The sequence below is a fragment of the Amblyomma americanum genome, chromosome 1 (assembly GCF_052857255.1).
Source record: "Amblyomma americanum isolate KBUSLIRL-KWMA chromosome 1, ASM5285725v1, whole genome shotgun sequence".
In the NCBI taxonomy this organism is placed as follows: domain Eukaryota; kingdom Metazoa; phylum Arthropoda; class Arachnida; order Ixodida; family Ixodidae; genus Amblyomma; species Amblyomma americanum.
Genome location: NC_135497.1, coordinates 43,005,432 through 43,021,547, shown reverse-complemented (window position 1 = coordinate 43,021,547; position 16,116 = coordinate 43,005,432). Strand labels below are relative to the sequence as shown.

General features: G+C 46.8%; 1 protein-coding gene across 3 annotated transcripts; it reads left to right on the top strand.

Annotated features, from left to right (window-relative positions):
- The first annotated feature begins 1,489 nt into the window (after positions 1 to 1,489).
- Positions 1,490 to 11,242, top strand: LOC144132413 (tubulin beta-4 chain-like). Of its 3 annotated transcripts, none has more exons than XM_077664822.1 (7): positions 1,490 to 1,838; positions 2,587 to 2,695; positions 4,137 to 4,244; positions 8,328 to 8,572; positions 8,722 to 8,921; positions 10,426 to 10,862; positions 11,013 to 11,242. In XM_077664822.1, the coding sequence occupies exons 1-7, from the start codon at positions 1,782 to 1,784 to the stop codon at positions 11,183 to 11,185; spliced, it is 1,329 nt and encodes a 442-aa protein (XP_077520948.1). In that variant the 5' UTR covers positions 1,490 to 1,781; the 3' UTR covers positions 11,186 to 11,242. The 3 variants fall into 3 exon arrangements, with proteins under 3 accessions (XP_077520948.1, XP_077520939.1, XP_077520957.1); XM_077664813.1 differs by having other exon boundaries at positions 1,492 to 1,838; positions 4,134 to 4,244; XM_077664831.1 differs by lacking the exon at positions 4,137 to 4,244 and having other exon boundaries at positions 1,494 to 1,838.
- Positions 11,243 to 16,116: the final 4,874 nt, after the last annotated feature.

Sequence of the window (16,116 nt, the reverse complement as noted above, 5' to 3'; positions counted from 1 at the left end):
GGTCTGTTTACACGATGAACCCCATATCGGAGACGCCGCAGTGCCTTTGGCGGTCGTCTGCTGATACCAAGGTCGCCAGTTCGATTCCTGCCGCGGCGGCCATATTTCGATGGAAGCGTAATACAAAAATACCCGTGTGCTGCAGTGACATGTGGCGCATGTTAAGATCCCCATTTGGGCTAAATTATTCTCCAGCTCTCCACTACGGTGTTCCTCATACCCCATGTGTCGGTTCGAGACGTTAAACTCGACAATTACTAAAAAGAAAATCTGGAGACCAGTTTTTGTGTCTTGAAACAGGCTTCGCGTGACTTTCTACTTTCAGTTCGTTAAGTTCGCGCCTGGCCCGTATCTGGCCTGGCCCCGGTTGATGATGATGATGATTTTGGCCTCTGGTTGAATGGTACGTACCCACGGTGGGGGAGTGAGTGGACAGGGTACATTGGCCCCGGTTATCTGCGCACCAGGGGTTCCAGCAGAAATTCCGATATCCTTTTTTCTGACGGCGGACCCCGGATCCTTGGCTGCCATGTTGGTGAACGTCGCACAGTGAAAGGTGATGCGCATGTCTAATCCTGTTATCAGCACCTGTGATGCTGGAGGTCGGAGCAAGCGGCTGTAAGTGGATTAGGCATACGCACGGCCTGTCACCGTGCTACGTTCACCAACATCAGGCAATTGTCCGCGGGCAGTGTGCATGCCTAACGCACCGAAAGCAGAACTCCGCCCGGACCAAGGAACGGCAAGAGGCCCGTATTGTGAATCCACATTTACTAAAGAATTGCATGATCCATCAAAAGTATCGAACATTACACCTAGTAAAATCACTGCCCGAATGAACAATTTCTGCGCAAATTGTCTGTGTTCATCGCTTGCTGTTCACCAGGCATATATTGGCGCATAGCCACCCAATCTGAACCTGGCAACGTTTGGCAGAAGGTTAGGTGGGCGGATGAGATTAAGAAGTTTGCAGGCATAAGGTGGGCGCCGCTGGCAAAGGACAGGAATAATTGGAGAGCCATGGGAGAAGCCTTTCTCCTGCAGTGAGCGTAGTCGGGCTGATGACGACGATGATGATAATGACCCACCCAAACCCCCAACCCAACCTCTCATACCACACCCAACCCCTTGCTCCCAATGGGAAGCCACTGTTTCGAGAGCTCAAACCAGGATGACCAGCGCAGACTGATCGACCAGGCAACCCCGATTGGAACAGATAATGAGGCCCTGGACTCAGGTCCCTAACCTCTTGGGGCTACAGTCAGGCTGCTGCTGCTGCTGATGATGATGAAGTAAAGTTTTCCAATCGGTCGGTAACATTCAAACTTTAGAACCGACCGCACGCGCACAAATCGAAAGGCTAGAAAAGTGAAAAGATTATGCTGCAGAATGCACATTAGTTCTTTCGAGCGAAATCAACTTCGAGCACCGAGAAAAGAAAGTAGAAGAGGCCGAGTTCGCCCCTGGAGCCAGTTGAGAGAACCCCGTTGTGCCGGAAGCTTTGCGAAACGAAAAATAGTTCGCGTTGTACGGCGCATATCCTTTACACGGCATCCTGTACGTGAACTGAAGGCCTTATATATAAGCTCTGAAACGCATTTACCATGGCAGGAACAGGCTGCGGCACTACTTTATGCGCTATTGAGTTGACACGCGTGCACATAGGAACAGAGTTGAGGAAGAAGTGAGCGTTGATGCGGCGCAAGGCTACAAATACGTGGACCCTTGACCCGGGCAGGCAGTCGGCATCTTGACAGCTTAGTCTCGGAGTGGCATCGAACATGCGCGAGATAGTCCACATTCAGACAGGCCAGTGTGGCAACCAGATTGGGGCGAAGGTAAGCCACCTCTACCACCTCGCGGGTTATTTCACGGCTCAGGGGATCGCGGTTGCCTTTCGGTCCCAGTGCCGGTCCCGGCGCTTTTTACGTTGGTGATTACGTTGCGTCCTAAACGCCACGTACTAGAATCTCGTTTCAGGATACGGGCGAAAGCAGTTGCCTGTAAAGCAGTCGCGGCTTTTAGCAGACGTACTGCTTTCGTTCTAAGTTGTGGCCTTTTTGCGTTGGACAATGTTGAGCCCTAGCTAATGCTCATCGAAGGCTCTTGTTCTTGACCACTCCTTTCGCTCTGACCTTTTAATTACTGCTCGCGCTTTGAGAGCGTTGAGATATTGTTGTGTTATGGCATATAGCTCAGACTTTATTCCCGGTTGTAAAAAATTCGAGACAATCGGTCTTGGCGGTGAGGTGACATGGAACAGTTTTATGGCAAATGACTGCCGCAAAGCGATCGGCGAAGATTCTTTGACGGAATTTTTTTTCGCGCGACCTAGTTTTCGCGTATGATGCAATCCAAAAGCCTCAAGCGATCTTAGGCCCTTCCGGTTTTCCGCCATCAGCAAGACACATGGCGGGTGAGAATCGATGACAATTGACGAGTTGACTACAAAAACCAGTTGACAAGTGGAACTGTAGCAGTTATATGTTGCTTTCGCTGTGAATTACAGCATCTAAATATGATTTGACTGCCGCCACTGCGCGATGTGACGCCACTCTAATTACTGAAATCTTTCCCCGTCTGCAGTTTTGGGAGGTGATTTCCGATGAGCATGGCATCGATCCGAGCGGGGCGTACCATGGTGATTCGGACCTCCAGTTGGAGCGCATCAATGTCTACTACAATGAGGCCTCCGGTACGCGTCTGGCTGTATTTCGGTTGATAATTTCACTTTGAAGCTTCCCCGTCGAGTTTATCTTGCCTTGCGGCTGTTTCGCACTGCTAAGCATTAGGGAAATTTTCCGGGCCGTTTGGCACATGACTTCAACAGAAACAGCAAGCGAAAGACAAAACCGAACGCTGTGTGTATGGTTGTCCCTTATTCTCGCTCCTGCCTTAATAGCGCTGTTTGTGCTGTTAAGCTGATATCTGGCCTGTCAATGGAGCTTCTTCAACGGCAGGCCTTTGCTCTTCAAGCTTTAAATTCTACAACCGATCGCGCAAATCTAGTCAGGTCAAAGTGCAACGCCTAGTGACCTCTTCTGCTTGCGGCATGTTATGCTAGGCCATTGCAGCTTTTGAGGTTGCATTGCCACAAGTCCCGCAGGGATTAGATTGAAGGTTCTTGACCAAAGCCTTTTTTCTCATAGGCAATGAATGTTCACAACGCGAATGAGTTTGGAATAATAATAATAATAATAATAATAATAATCATAATTGGTTTTGGGGGAAGGAAATGGCGCAGTGTCGGTCTCATATATCAGCGGACACTTGAACCGCGCCGCAAGGGAACGGATAAAGGTGGGAGTGAAAGAAGAAAGGAAGAGAGAGGTGCCGTAGTGGAGGGCTCCGGAAAAATTTCGGCCACCTGGGGATCTTTAACGTGCACTGACATCGCACAGCACACGGGCGCCTTAGCGTTTTTCCTCCATAAAAACGCAGCCGCCGCGGTGGGGTTCGAACGCTGGTTTTGAATTCCCTCGTCAGGTTTGACGAGGACATAGTACGTCTCCCCTCTACTACGTTTCCTCTTGCTGCAGTGAGTTTGTAAGGAGTTTTTAACTCTATGTTTGCTAATACCGCCGCTGTGCTTCATTTGGAAGGGACTCGATCATGACATCCATGATTCGGCGGACGCATTTCTATGGAGGCGAGACCATAAAGAGCCGTGTGTTCTGCGATCTTATTGCGCGTAAAGTAACCCGAGGTGGTGCAAATTTATCCAGAGGCCGGCACTACTGCGTTGATGACAGCCCATGTACAGAATTCGGAATGTTAATCCCATATAGGACACCGTTTGTTTAGTAATACGGAACAGAATCGAAACAGGAGTCGCAACAGGACGTTAATGTAGTGACATCATTTTGATCCATCTCAATTTATCTATCAACATTTCACCTTCTGTTTTTCTGCTGAAAGATATTTAAATATTTTATTATTAAATATAACTGGATCATCTGTTTAAAGGCCGGGAGGTGGCGGAAGGGCCTAGTAGTGCCGCTTTTATTTGCTATGACACCTACAGTTGGTGCGCTCCATTTCCTTTCTTTAACTGGCTTTGTTGTGACGCAGGTACTTGTAATAACTGCACGGTATCTTTGTTGCCGCTAAGTGATATTTATTTTTTGTTTCAGAAGGTAAATACGTGCCTCGGGCCATCCTGGTTGACTTGGAGCCGGGAACCATGGACGCCGTCCGCTCGGGACAGTTTGGACAACTCTTCCGGCCGGATAACTTTGTGTTCGGTAAGGGGCTTCTCGGCTTAAAATCTACTACATAAACGCACCCACAAGAGCGCACAGTGCAGACTAATCTTTAAAGCGCAGAACTGGCTAAATTTGTACCCACATCTCTGTACGCGCAGCGAATCCTCGCTCAGTATAATCCAGTCCGAGTGGCAGTCAGTTTAATACAGCCACGCAATCAAGTACTTCGAGTTTGAAATATGAGCATTCTCATCAGTTCCTTGCGAAACCTAGGCCGCCAAGATTGAGACGCAAGCTTGGTGGTTCATCAAGAATGTAGTGCGCCGTGAAAAGAGCATATTACGAGAGAGGCAACACATGGGCCATTTCGAAATTAAATTGAATCGGAATTAGCTCCGTTAATCGAGGAAATACAAGGCAAAAGCTGTCGGCGTTCAATGTGTTCATTGACGTGGACACCGTTCTAGACGCTTAAGGAAGTGCGTAAACTGGCTCCCCGGGTCAGTGGACGCTTCACTCGCCCTTCGAGTTACGTGACGATGGTGAAGACATGTGGGCTGCATGCATTAATAATAATTGGTTTTTGGGTAAAGGAAATGGCGCAGTATCTGTCTCATATATCGTTGAACACCTGAACCGCGCTGTAAGGGAAGGGATAAGGGTGGGAGTGAAGAAGAAAGGAAGAAAGAGATGCCGTAGTGGAGGGCTCCGGAATATTTTCGACCACCTGGGGATCTTTAGCGTGCACTGACATCGCACAGCCCATTGGCGCCTTAGCGTTTTGCCTCAGTAAAAACTCAGCCGCCACGGTCGGGTTCGAACCCGCGAACTCCGGAGCAGTAGCTGAGCGCCCTAACCACTGAGTCACCGCGGCGGGTCTCTGAATACATTAGCACTGATAACTTCGTGGTGGACACGCGGCACTGCAGTAATAGGCCGCAGCGTTCATTGGGTGATCAACCTCTCGCGATCATCAACTGCAACCTGCCACAGAGGCAGGGTGGACGCGCTGCATATCCAAAGTGCGGAAGGCAATCAAGTGGGGTTTTAAAGTGAAGGCTTTACTGGCCGCAAACTTGCTATTTCGCCGTGGCGATGCTCAGAGGAAGCACATAACGTCACAACGCGCGGTTCACCGCGCATATTTCTCTCTTTCTCGCTCCCTAGTCACTACTGAGCATGCGCCACTAGTAGCACCGAGCCACAGGCCTCTAGGTTTTCAACACCAATGCACCAAATGAGCGCCGGCGGCTCACTTGTTTTGCTCGGTTTTGAGGAAAGGAAATGGAGAAGCAACTGTCCATATCTCTCGGTGGACGCTAGATCGAATGGATAAAGGCGGGATGGAAACAAGAAAAAAGAAAACTTGAAAATGAATTTTTAAGAAAGGTGTGGCGCGACGCAGCGGCGGAACACCTATGGCTCGGTGCAACTAGTGGTTCATGCGCAGTAGTGACTAGACACGCTTACCCGAAATGGGCCGCTGGCTATAGTCTAGCGTAGCTCTCGCTACAAAAGATTCCATCCGCCTTTGACACAACACCACATCACTCAGCAAAACGCATAGGTGGCGCATTACACAAGGAAGGGAGGCGGCCGTCTGCGGGGACAATCCGGCATAAAACAAAAATATTAAAGACAGATATAACACAGGATATGAGCACAGCAGGCGGCTCTCCCTCCCCTGTGTTCATGTCATTTGTCACTCGTTTTACGTAGTGACTCGCTGGAGAGATTGTGTTCTGTAGCCGAGTACAATGCGAGCCATGACTTGTTGAATTGTTTGCAGACGTGAACATATATTTTCAAATTCTTTCATCCGTCGCATTATCGGAAACTTCCGCAAGCTGTTAACTTCAACTGTGTTGAGCGTTGCTTATCTCTCTACTCGCTACCTCCACCAAGCAGCATAAGTATAGTTTTTTCCGCCCAGTGCATGGCTTTCTTTCTACATGAATAATTCCAATAAGTTCGTTGTGTCGCCTCCCAGCCTCCACGTGGCCAATGAAACGCTGAGCAGTATAATTCAATATATGCAAATATTCATTGTTTGTTCTTCTTGTGATATTTAGCGTGCTTATAGAGAACTGTACTATTGTTGTTTTTGATAGTGCCACGTTTATTTGGTGTACTAGCTTTAACAAAATATTTTCAAATAATGTATTGTAATTGCAGTTGGTAATTTTCACCTGTATTCTAGTGCATTCTTATGGTGTTGTATTGCCTTAAGTATTGTGTATATTTGTTGCATATTTTCAGAGTAACGTGTGTAACGATTACTGCAGTCTGATGCTTGAATTTTAATAAAGAATGTTTTGGATACAACCATGTGTCTCCTCACGGGATTAAACTTAGTGATGCAAACGAAGCCTAGCTTCAGAAGGATCGACATCTGAGCTGCGTTGTCTTTTCTACGTTCTTGTTCGTTTTGAGTGCACTAAACTTTTCCTTAAAGCCTAGCCTTTGCTGAAACGAGAATGCAGATATTAATCACAAAGTGAACATATATGTTGGTGTTTACAACCGCACGCGTTTCATCAAGTTTTGTTGTTTCCCTCATAATAATAACAACAATAATAATCCCGTTGATCGCACTTCGTTCTTTTTAATTTGGTGGAATTAAAATGAAATGGCATATTTTCCAGTAGCGCAGCAGGCTACAGGGTGTTGTCGGTATAGGGAAAGGGGGCCTGCATGCGCATTAGCCCAGGGCCCCATTTTTCTTATTCCGGCCCTGGAATCGCACACAGCGCTCCACAACCCACCCAATGGACCACCGGTGTCCAAAGAATGAACGAAGGGCGTCTGCTACCAAACGTTAGGACTTCCGATGGAGGTATATAGTTTTATCCCGAATACGAACTACAGACATCCCTGGGACCATCCCATGCAAAATAAAGGCGGCCGAATGAACGTCCTACGTACGTCCACGCCGGACATTCAGACGTCCTTCGGATCCCAAAATTAGGATATAAGTTCCCGGATACGTCTATAGAACGTCCCTTCCCGCATTTGACGCGCGCATGACATCCACTAGTACGTCACCACAGTTCGGATGCTCATACCACCATCGATGAACCCAATTCCTACCGTCATCAGCCAGCCGGCCGGAAACGAACATTTCTTGGACCATTTTATGGCAGCTGCTAAAACAAATACGGTTGAAAGCTGTAATTCCTTGGCATTAGCTGAACACCCAAGGAAGAATTAACATGCATACAACTTTCTCAAAAACTCTGAGACGACTGCAGTCTGCTGCATTGAAGAAATGCGAAAGCATTAGCGGTGGTGGCTGCTGGTGCGTTTAGGTGCTTCGTTTGTACCACTAAGTACTTTCTTTGTACGACTAGGTGGTTCCTTTGTACGACAAGGTGATTCTTTTTTACAACTATTCGCTTCTGTTTCTTCTCCTCTTTCTTCTACTTCTGCTTCTATGCCTTTGAGTTGAATATGAAGTCATTTTTATAAGTTCCGTTAGAAGGGTCCCCAAAACTCACGCGTAAGCTTGAAGGTTCAACACGACTTTAATGTGCAGCGAAACGGGCGTAAGTACGAGAGTGGCAATATATGTGCTTTTTCCAAATTAAGATTCTATCCGCAGTTGCTACACCGCAGAACACAACGCCCCACATCACTCCAGCAAAACGGGTATGTGACATATTAATGACTGGATGTAGTCCTCAGCGGGAGAAATCTGGCAGAGTGCAAAAAAAATTAGGACAGCGATAAAAGATGGGTACTGCAGAGAGCCTCCTTCTGTCCTCGTCTTGTCTGCCACATAGCTCTTTTACCAGAGTGACTTAGTGCCGAGATTGAGTTCTGAAGGCCGAGTGAAACATAGCCATCACTTGTTATAGTCTTTACATGCCTGAAAACTAATTAAATTAATTCACACGTAACAGCATCCTAATATTATCCAAACTTAACTTTACCTATGAAATGCGGTGTTTATCCCCCTATTGGCTATGGCCATCAGGCCACTTAAGTCAATTTTTGTTGCCTTTCTGGCTGCTGTGTGAAGTGTGTTTGGATAGTGGCTTTCCTTTATTGCATATTCCAGTACTGATTTTCTTCAGAATACAGTTTGTGCAAGTATACGCCTTTCACAACCTGCCCCTTCAGGTCAGAGTGGTGCTGGCAACAACTGGGCCAAGGGCCACTACACCGAGGGTGCTGAACTGGTGGACTCGGTGCTCGACGTTGTGCGCAAGGAGGCGGAATCCTGCGACTGCATGCAGGGATTCCAGCTGACCCACTCCCTGGGCGGTGGTACTGGATCTGGCATGGGCACACTGCTCATCTCGAAGATCCGTGAAGAGTACCCCGATCGCATCATGAACACCTACAGTGTAGTGCCCTCTCCAAAGGTGTGTGACATTATCTGCAGGACCCAATTTCAGCATCTTTGAAACAAAGCAAACATGACATTTCGGCCTTGCTTTATAAGGCGCCTTCCTTGAATTTTGATTAGTCGGTATGCACAAAGTTCTCATTCTCTTCCTGCGGCTACCTCTAGGTTTCGGACACTGTCGTCGAGCCCTACAATGCTACTTTGTCAATGCATCAGCTTGTGGAGAACACCGACGAGACCTACTGCATCGACAACGAAGCACTCTACGACATTTGCTTCCGGACGCTGAAGCTCACGACTCCCACCTACGGAGACCTTAACCACTTGGTTTCTGCAACGATGTCGGGTGTGACCACATGCCTGAGGTAAGTATTTCTCAGCTTCGTTCAAGGGGTCACTTAAGCGCCTCATGCATGTTCATAAAGAGCCCAAAGAGGTCGACACCATCCGCCGAATTGCTAGTTCCGACGGCAGTGATCGGTTCAATATGGAACAAGCACTGCAAAGACTGCGGTCGCCAAGGTCTTTTACAAAATATTTAGAGTAATACATTACAGCTAATCTCCATGTATGAAGTGCATGTGGTGGCAATATTTTCAGAAAATACAATGACGAGCAAGAAAGCAAATAAAAGCACCCTCACCGTCCGCATAAAAACTAACAAACACCGCACCTGCTATAGCCAGCCAAGCAGCTGCTCAAGGAAGCTTTGAAAAGCACTTCAAGGAAAGTGAATTCGGCAGCGGCAGCAATAACGAGAAGGCGGCTGTCGTCGGGAATAATGGAGCGGCGCCTAATCTACGGCATGCGATTGCACACATTGGGAATAAAATGGCCGTGTTTAACCACTGTACCTCAAAAAACCCATGAGGCGAAAAGGTAAATTAAGGCCTCGCGCTGTAAATGATGAAAAACTACTCTGTTCAAAAGCAAACATCTCAAATCTCTTGGAAATAATTTAGGTGTGTGTCAGTGGAGAATACTTTTTGAACTTTTTCTCCTTTATAAAGCGCACATTTATCTCGTTCAGCTCCTTAATCCTAGCGTACAGGACCTCCATATAAAGCATCACGTATATTGAAATCAGTTATCCCCGTTTTCTCTTTGGGAAAAGGGAATACAAATTCCCACGTTTTGGTATGGAAGTTTTTCTTCGATAAATAGTGGCACTTTCTGAGGACGTTGGGAGCAGAGTACAACATTAGCCTGCTGAGCAGTCAGTATGGAATAAATACTGGTTGCCATTGTTGGGAGATGGTGGTTTAGGGCCTGGAGAACGATCACATAATTCTAAAGTGCCACGACAACCGGCAGACCGGTGAAGTTAATACCCATCGATGTTCTCCTAATGTAGTAATTTGTATAACCTTTGAAGCTGGATACGAAGCAGTGACCACGTGAAGAATCCATTTTTATTTTTTGTGATTTTGCCAATGAATCGAAACCAGCAACCGAAGAAATCATGTTATCTTACTGAAGCTGGTTTGTTTCTCCGCCGTTGTAATTTGGCTGAGGCAAATAACAGGCATGCAGTTTTAATGTTCTCTAGAACAGACTGGCAAAGTGTAAACTATGTCACTTCTGAAATTTTCATGAGTTCGTTCTTTCATTGGGCTTCGTTGTCTGCACTGGCGTGAAGAGAACTGAATTTCAAATTTGATGACCCGATATTCAAAAGCTTTGAATGAACAGCGCGCAACAATCGCGACATTCTACAAGATGCCTCCACTGACCGTTGTAGCTGCTCCACAATCTTACCACAATCTTGTTCTGACTGTTCCCAAACAAGAGCGCCCAACATACCTCTAAATTCTCTCTCCCCTTGTGAATTAAGCGGGCTTCTAATCAGCACCGTCCCATTCCTCACAGATTTCCTGGGCAGCTGAATGCTGATCTTCGCAAGCTGGCCGTTAACATGGTGCCCTTCCCTCGCTTCCACTTCTTCCTGACTGGATTCGCTCCACTCACGTCCCGCGGCTGCCAGGAGTACCGGGCTCTGACTGTGCCGGAGCTGACGCAACAGATGTTCGATGCCAAAAACATGATGGCTGCTTGCGACCCCCGCCACGGTCGTTACCTGACAGTTGCTGCAGTCTTCAGAGGCCAAATGAGCATGCGGGAAGTCGATGACCAGATGCTCAACATCCAGAACAAGCAGTCGAGTCACTTCGTTGAATGGATCCCGAACAGCGTAAAGACAGCTGTCTGTGACATACCGCCTCGAGGTCTGAAGATGTCTGCTACTTTCATTGGGAACAGCACAGCCATTCAAGAGATTTTCAGGCGGATCTCCGAGCAGTTTACAGGTGACCATCGTGTTTGATTTGAAAGTGCTTCTTAAAAGCACATGCTTTCATTGTAGGTACCCATTGCTGTCGAGTTTCTGGGACAGCGCATTTTCGGGGACAGTTCTAGGAGTGTGACCCGGCCTGCTTGATATATTATTTTTTTTGCAGCTATGTTCCGCCGCAAGGCCTTTCTGCATTGGTATACTGGAGAGGGCATGGACGAGTATGAGTTCATCGAGGCAGAGTCCAACTTGAACGACCTGGTGTCAGAATACCAACAGTACCAGGAGTCCACACCTGAGGACGAGGGGGAATTCGAGGAGACCCAGGCAGAGGCCTAGTTTTTTGTGTGCAGCGCTTTTTTCTTTCGCTTTACAATAAAGTGTTTGTTTGTCATGGATCCTTCTTTTTGAGCCAGGTGCTTGTGCACTTTAGTATGTCGTAGGCCCGGACTGCGTCACAAGGATGGTCTTGCAAAGCAGCTAAACCTTACTGTATTGCAATGTGCGCACATCTGTAAATAGCCGTGTGACTGGCGTTTTCGACATTTTGACGTAACTCTAAAATCTGTTAAAAGCTTCTCATCGAACCACTTTTAGAGCGAACGCAAGGTGATCTTAAGGAAAACAAGTTTTGATGAGCTATTATTGGTCTCGGATACTTCCTGTCAGATGTGGCAAATTCTCTGTGCGGTCGAAACTGATATGAGACGAGCCGGTTTTTAGAACATCGCTTCGGAGAATACATTTTGCCTATTATTCTCAGTGTTATTTGACTGAGTTTTTTTGGCGTATTATCTAGCCATCATCTTTTGTTTCATATTTTTACGATTTTTAACAAAAACATCAGTGACGGGATCTTCGTCAATACTAGGAAGATCGTATCACTTTCCTTGAGAGGCTCTTCTACTTGAGGGAAGGAAAACACGATGAGAAGACGCCGACAGGACATCGAGTAGCATTTGAGGCTGCTTGACCAATTCATTGTTCAGCGATAGTCGAGCTCCTCGGGGCTGCTGAACCTGTAGCGATCGAACCACAAGGCCCATATCTCGTTCTTCTGTGAGCGGCATAGCCCTAACCCGGGACGAAGAGCAGAAAGGTTCGTCGCCAAAGGCTTTGGCGATTCGCCACTGTGAGGAGCCCTCAATCCTTAATACTCAACGAACATTACCCGTGTTGAATTCGGCGCTATTGATTCAGAATCCCTTAGCGTGGTGTCCACAGAAACAGAGGGTAGGTGCTTTGGAAGCCACGCGAGCTTTCGTGATCTGAAAGCCCTATGGTTGGAAGCGGGAGCGATATTTCCGGCGAGGGCCTGGCGTAAACAGCTCTTTGTCTCTATAGCAGTTTAGCGTCAGCATCACCAGCTCTTAACGCGATAGCGGTAAAGGCCCCGTTCACCCGAAAATCCAGTGCCGATGTTCGTGTTTTCGGTGTTGTGAGTGAAAAATCGCAAGATCTTGATTGCCCAGGTATTGAATGCCCAGGTATTTTTGGATGCAAAGTAGAGAACGACCGTTTGCATATATGGTAATTAACCGATTGCGCTACCGCGTTATACCCTTAGGGCGGAGCTTAAGTGATCCTTCCAAGTTTTGCATGGCAGGTATGAAAGCGCTTCCTCATGTCCCTGAGGGGCGCAAGTATGTCTCCGTAGTACGTTTGCATTACAGGATAGGTTCCCACTTCGTCGACTACCGCTTGGTTTTATGACCGCGAGCTGTGGCGTTCGTGATTTGATTCCCGGTGTGTAGAGCCCATGTCATGGTAAGTGGTTCTCAGCTGGTAACCCCATGGCGGAATATTTGGGAAGCCTTCTCGATGGGGCTACCGCTGGTGTAATTACGACTGATTGTCTGCGACTCGACGTTACTGTGAAGGATCTGTACCATCTGTTGTCGTCGGCGACTGCGAGGATTTTCGTGGTAAAATAGCATCCAGGTCGCGGCAGTGTAACGCGAAATTCGGCGACAACTCGTGCACTGCTGGATTGGAACTCGTTGCATTTTTATCGCCTTACCGTAATATCCGGTATACAGTCCGCACGCAGTGTATAGTCCGCAACGCACAATTTTGGCTGCATATGGATTGTAAAACTTTTATTTCCAACAGTTTGAGAGGCTTTAGGCCCCTCGCCTAAACGACAGCCAGAATGTCCTGACTTGTGGCGGCGTCTTCGGCCAGTTGTACGACACTTGTCTGAATCATCAGATCGGTGCTGAATAGGAGAGCCTCCCATTGGTCAAGCGACAGACATTTTTTTCCCTCCAGGGGGGCAAAAGGGCATTTCCAATATATATGGTTGAGATCCGCGTTGTGGTGACATAGCTTGCACACATTTGAATATTGTGACGGATAATCAAGTCTACACATAACTGGGTTCTGGAATGTATGAGTCTGGAGACGGCTGCCAAGAAGAAAAATACTAGACTTTCCGCACCCGTTACATACACTATCAGAATCAGGCGTGCGAACAGCTCATAAAATTATATTTGGCGCAGTTCAAGTATCACAAAACGTGTCAATAGAGTAAGCTACGCGAATTTTGTGCCACATTCAGCGATGCTGAAAAAGAAAAAAATGCTGTGCAGTGCATATATACAGATGGTCTGCAAAGCGCAAAATATAAATTTTTTATCATGTATAACTCGCAGACTGTATACCAGAAACAATAGTATATGTTACAGAATTTCTGCCCCTCCCCCTAAAAGAGCCGCTTTATATATATATATATATATATATATATATATATATATATATATATATATATATATATATATATATATATATATATATATATATATATATATATATATATATATATATATATGCAGTATAGAAAGATAAACGTATTTGGTTGCTAGAGGCAAAAATTCAAAGTTGAAAACGCTTCATTTAGCCATAGATTTATTTTGAGTCGACGTTTCGGACAGAGCCTGTCCTTTCTCAAGACTGAAGTTACAGGGGTCTTCTTCCTCTTCTTAAGGAGTTGGCACTGGCACACATGTACGACACATGAACAAAAGAAACAAACGGTGGCAAAGAATACTAGAAAAGATACAGATAGAAAGGGAAAAAAGGGGGAACAAATAAAAAAGAAAAACGTGTTGTACCCCGCCGCCCACCTCGAAGCCGCGGGGAGCCGACCCCGGACGAGGGAAACAAAAAAAAAGGAAAACACGGAGCGGGGGAGGATAATGGCTACCCATCAAGGCAACAGAGCGGCGGCGTGTAAGGTGGACAGGAGCAGACGGTGGCGGGATCGCCCTACACACAAAAGTTAAAGACGCGTGCACTCGCGTGCCCCGTACACAAAGAGTAAACAAATAAAAAGAAAAAAATGCAGACAGGGTCGGAGCTTCCGTCATCTTGAACCACTTCGGCAGCCAGAGCCAAGGCCGAATCAGCGGCGCCGTGAGCTTAACTAAACACACGTGCACTGTGCATGAAAACACCCAGACACACAGCAGTAAAACATCCGAGCTCATGCCAGTGTCGTGTGGCGGCTAAATGACAATGGCGGGAGCATTTAAGCGAGTAAGGTGTACAGAAACAGACGGTGGCGGAATTGTCCAACATATATAAATTGGAGATGCTTGCACTCGCTTGACCTGGCCAGAAAAAGTAAACAAATAAACAAAATAAAATGCAGACAGGACAGGAGACTTCCGTCATCTGGAACCATTTCCGCAGCCCGAGTCAAGGTAGAATCAGGGCGCCGTGAGCTTAACTACACGCACGTGCACTGTGCCTGAAAACACCCACAAAAGAAAAAAAGTGGAAAAACATCCGAGTTCGGCCAAGTGTGGTGTGGGAGGTAAATGTGAATGGCGTGCGCAATTAGGCAAGGGTTCTTCAATTGCACCCCGTCGTCAAGGTAATCGAACTGGGAAGATAGGGGCAAGATGGGGTAGGGAGTGAAGAAATTTGTGTGAGCTTGAAAAAGATGTCGCTGGCAAGAAACGACCGAGGTATGTCAAGCTGGCTCTCGTAATGTCAGCAACGGCCCTGCAAGGGGCGGATGGAGGACAATACACCTGGACTTTCATTAATGCCGTGAGGAATTGTTTCAAATTTGTAAATGAAGTACGACTCGCGTTGTTCTCTTTCCCGGGTGTTGTGGAACCCACCCTGTAGGACTGTTAACTTAATTGCATCAAATGGGTGGTTTCGCTCATTAATGTGTTTTGACAAGGGAAGGTTGGGTAGGGATAAGATATGCGCGCGGTGGTTATTAAAGCGAATTCGTAGAGGGTTGACGGTCTGTCCAATGTACTGCATACTGCACACACTGCATTCTAGGAGGTATATTACGTTGCAGGAATCACAATCAAAGTTGCCATTAATTTCCCATTTGAAGCCTGAAGCTGTGCTTACTGCACAGCTTGATGTTTGTATGTGTTTGCAGACCTGGCATCTACTTTTTCCACAGGGCCGGCACCCCAAAACCGGCTGGTTATTTGGTTTTGAGTGTACAAGAATATTTTTAATGTTTTTTGGTCGTCTGTAGATCACGTGAGGGGGAGCAGTGAAAATTTTGGTGAGGCGCTCGCTTTGTTCGAGGATGTTGAAATGTTTTCTGAGGATTTTGTTTACGTTAGGCGGGTTACTGGTGAAGGTAAGTACGAGATTGGCCCGTGTTAAGCTCACGGCGCCGCTGATTCGGCCTTGGCTCTGGCTGCCGAAGTGGTTCAAGATGACGGAAGCTCCGACCCTGTCTGCATTTTTTTCTTTTTATTTGTTTACTCTTTGTGTACGGGGCACGCGAGTGCACGCGTCTTTAACTTTTGTGTGTAGGGCGATCCCGCCACCGTCTGCTCCTGTCCACCTTACACGCCGCCGCTCTGTTGCCTTGATGGGTAGCCATTATCCTCCCCCGCTCCGTGTTTTCCTTTTTTTTTTGTTTCCCTCGTCCGGGGTCGGCTCCCCGCGGCTTCGAGGTGGGCGGCGGGGTACAACACGTTTTTCTTTTTTATTTGTTCCCCCTTTTTTCCCTTTCTATCTGTATCTTTTCTAGTATTCTTTGCCACCGTTTGTTTCTTTTGTTCATGTGTCGTACATGTGTGCCAGTGCCAACTCCTTAAGAAGAGGAAGAAGACCCCTGTAACTTCAGTCTTGAGAAAGGACAGGCTCTGTCCGAAACGTCGACTCAAAATAAATCTATGGCTAAATGAAGCGTTTTCAACTTTGAATATATATATATATATATATATATATATATATATATATATATATATATATATATATACCTATGAAGGGAGCTAACAGTC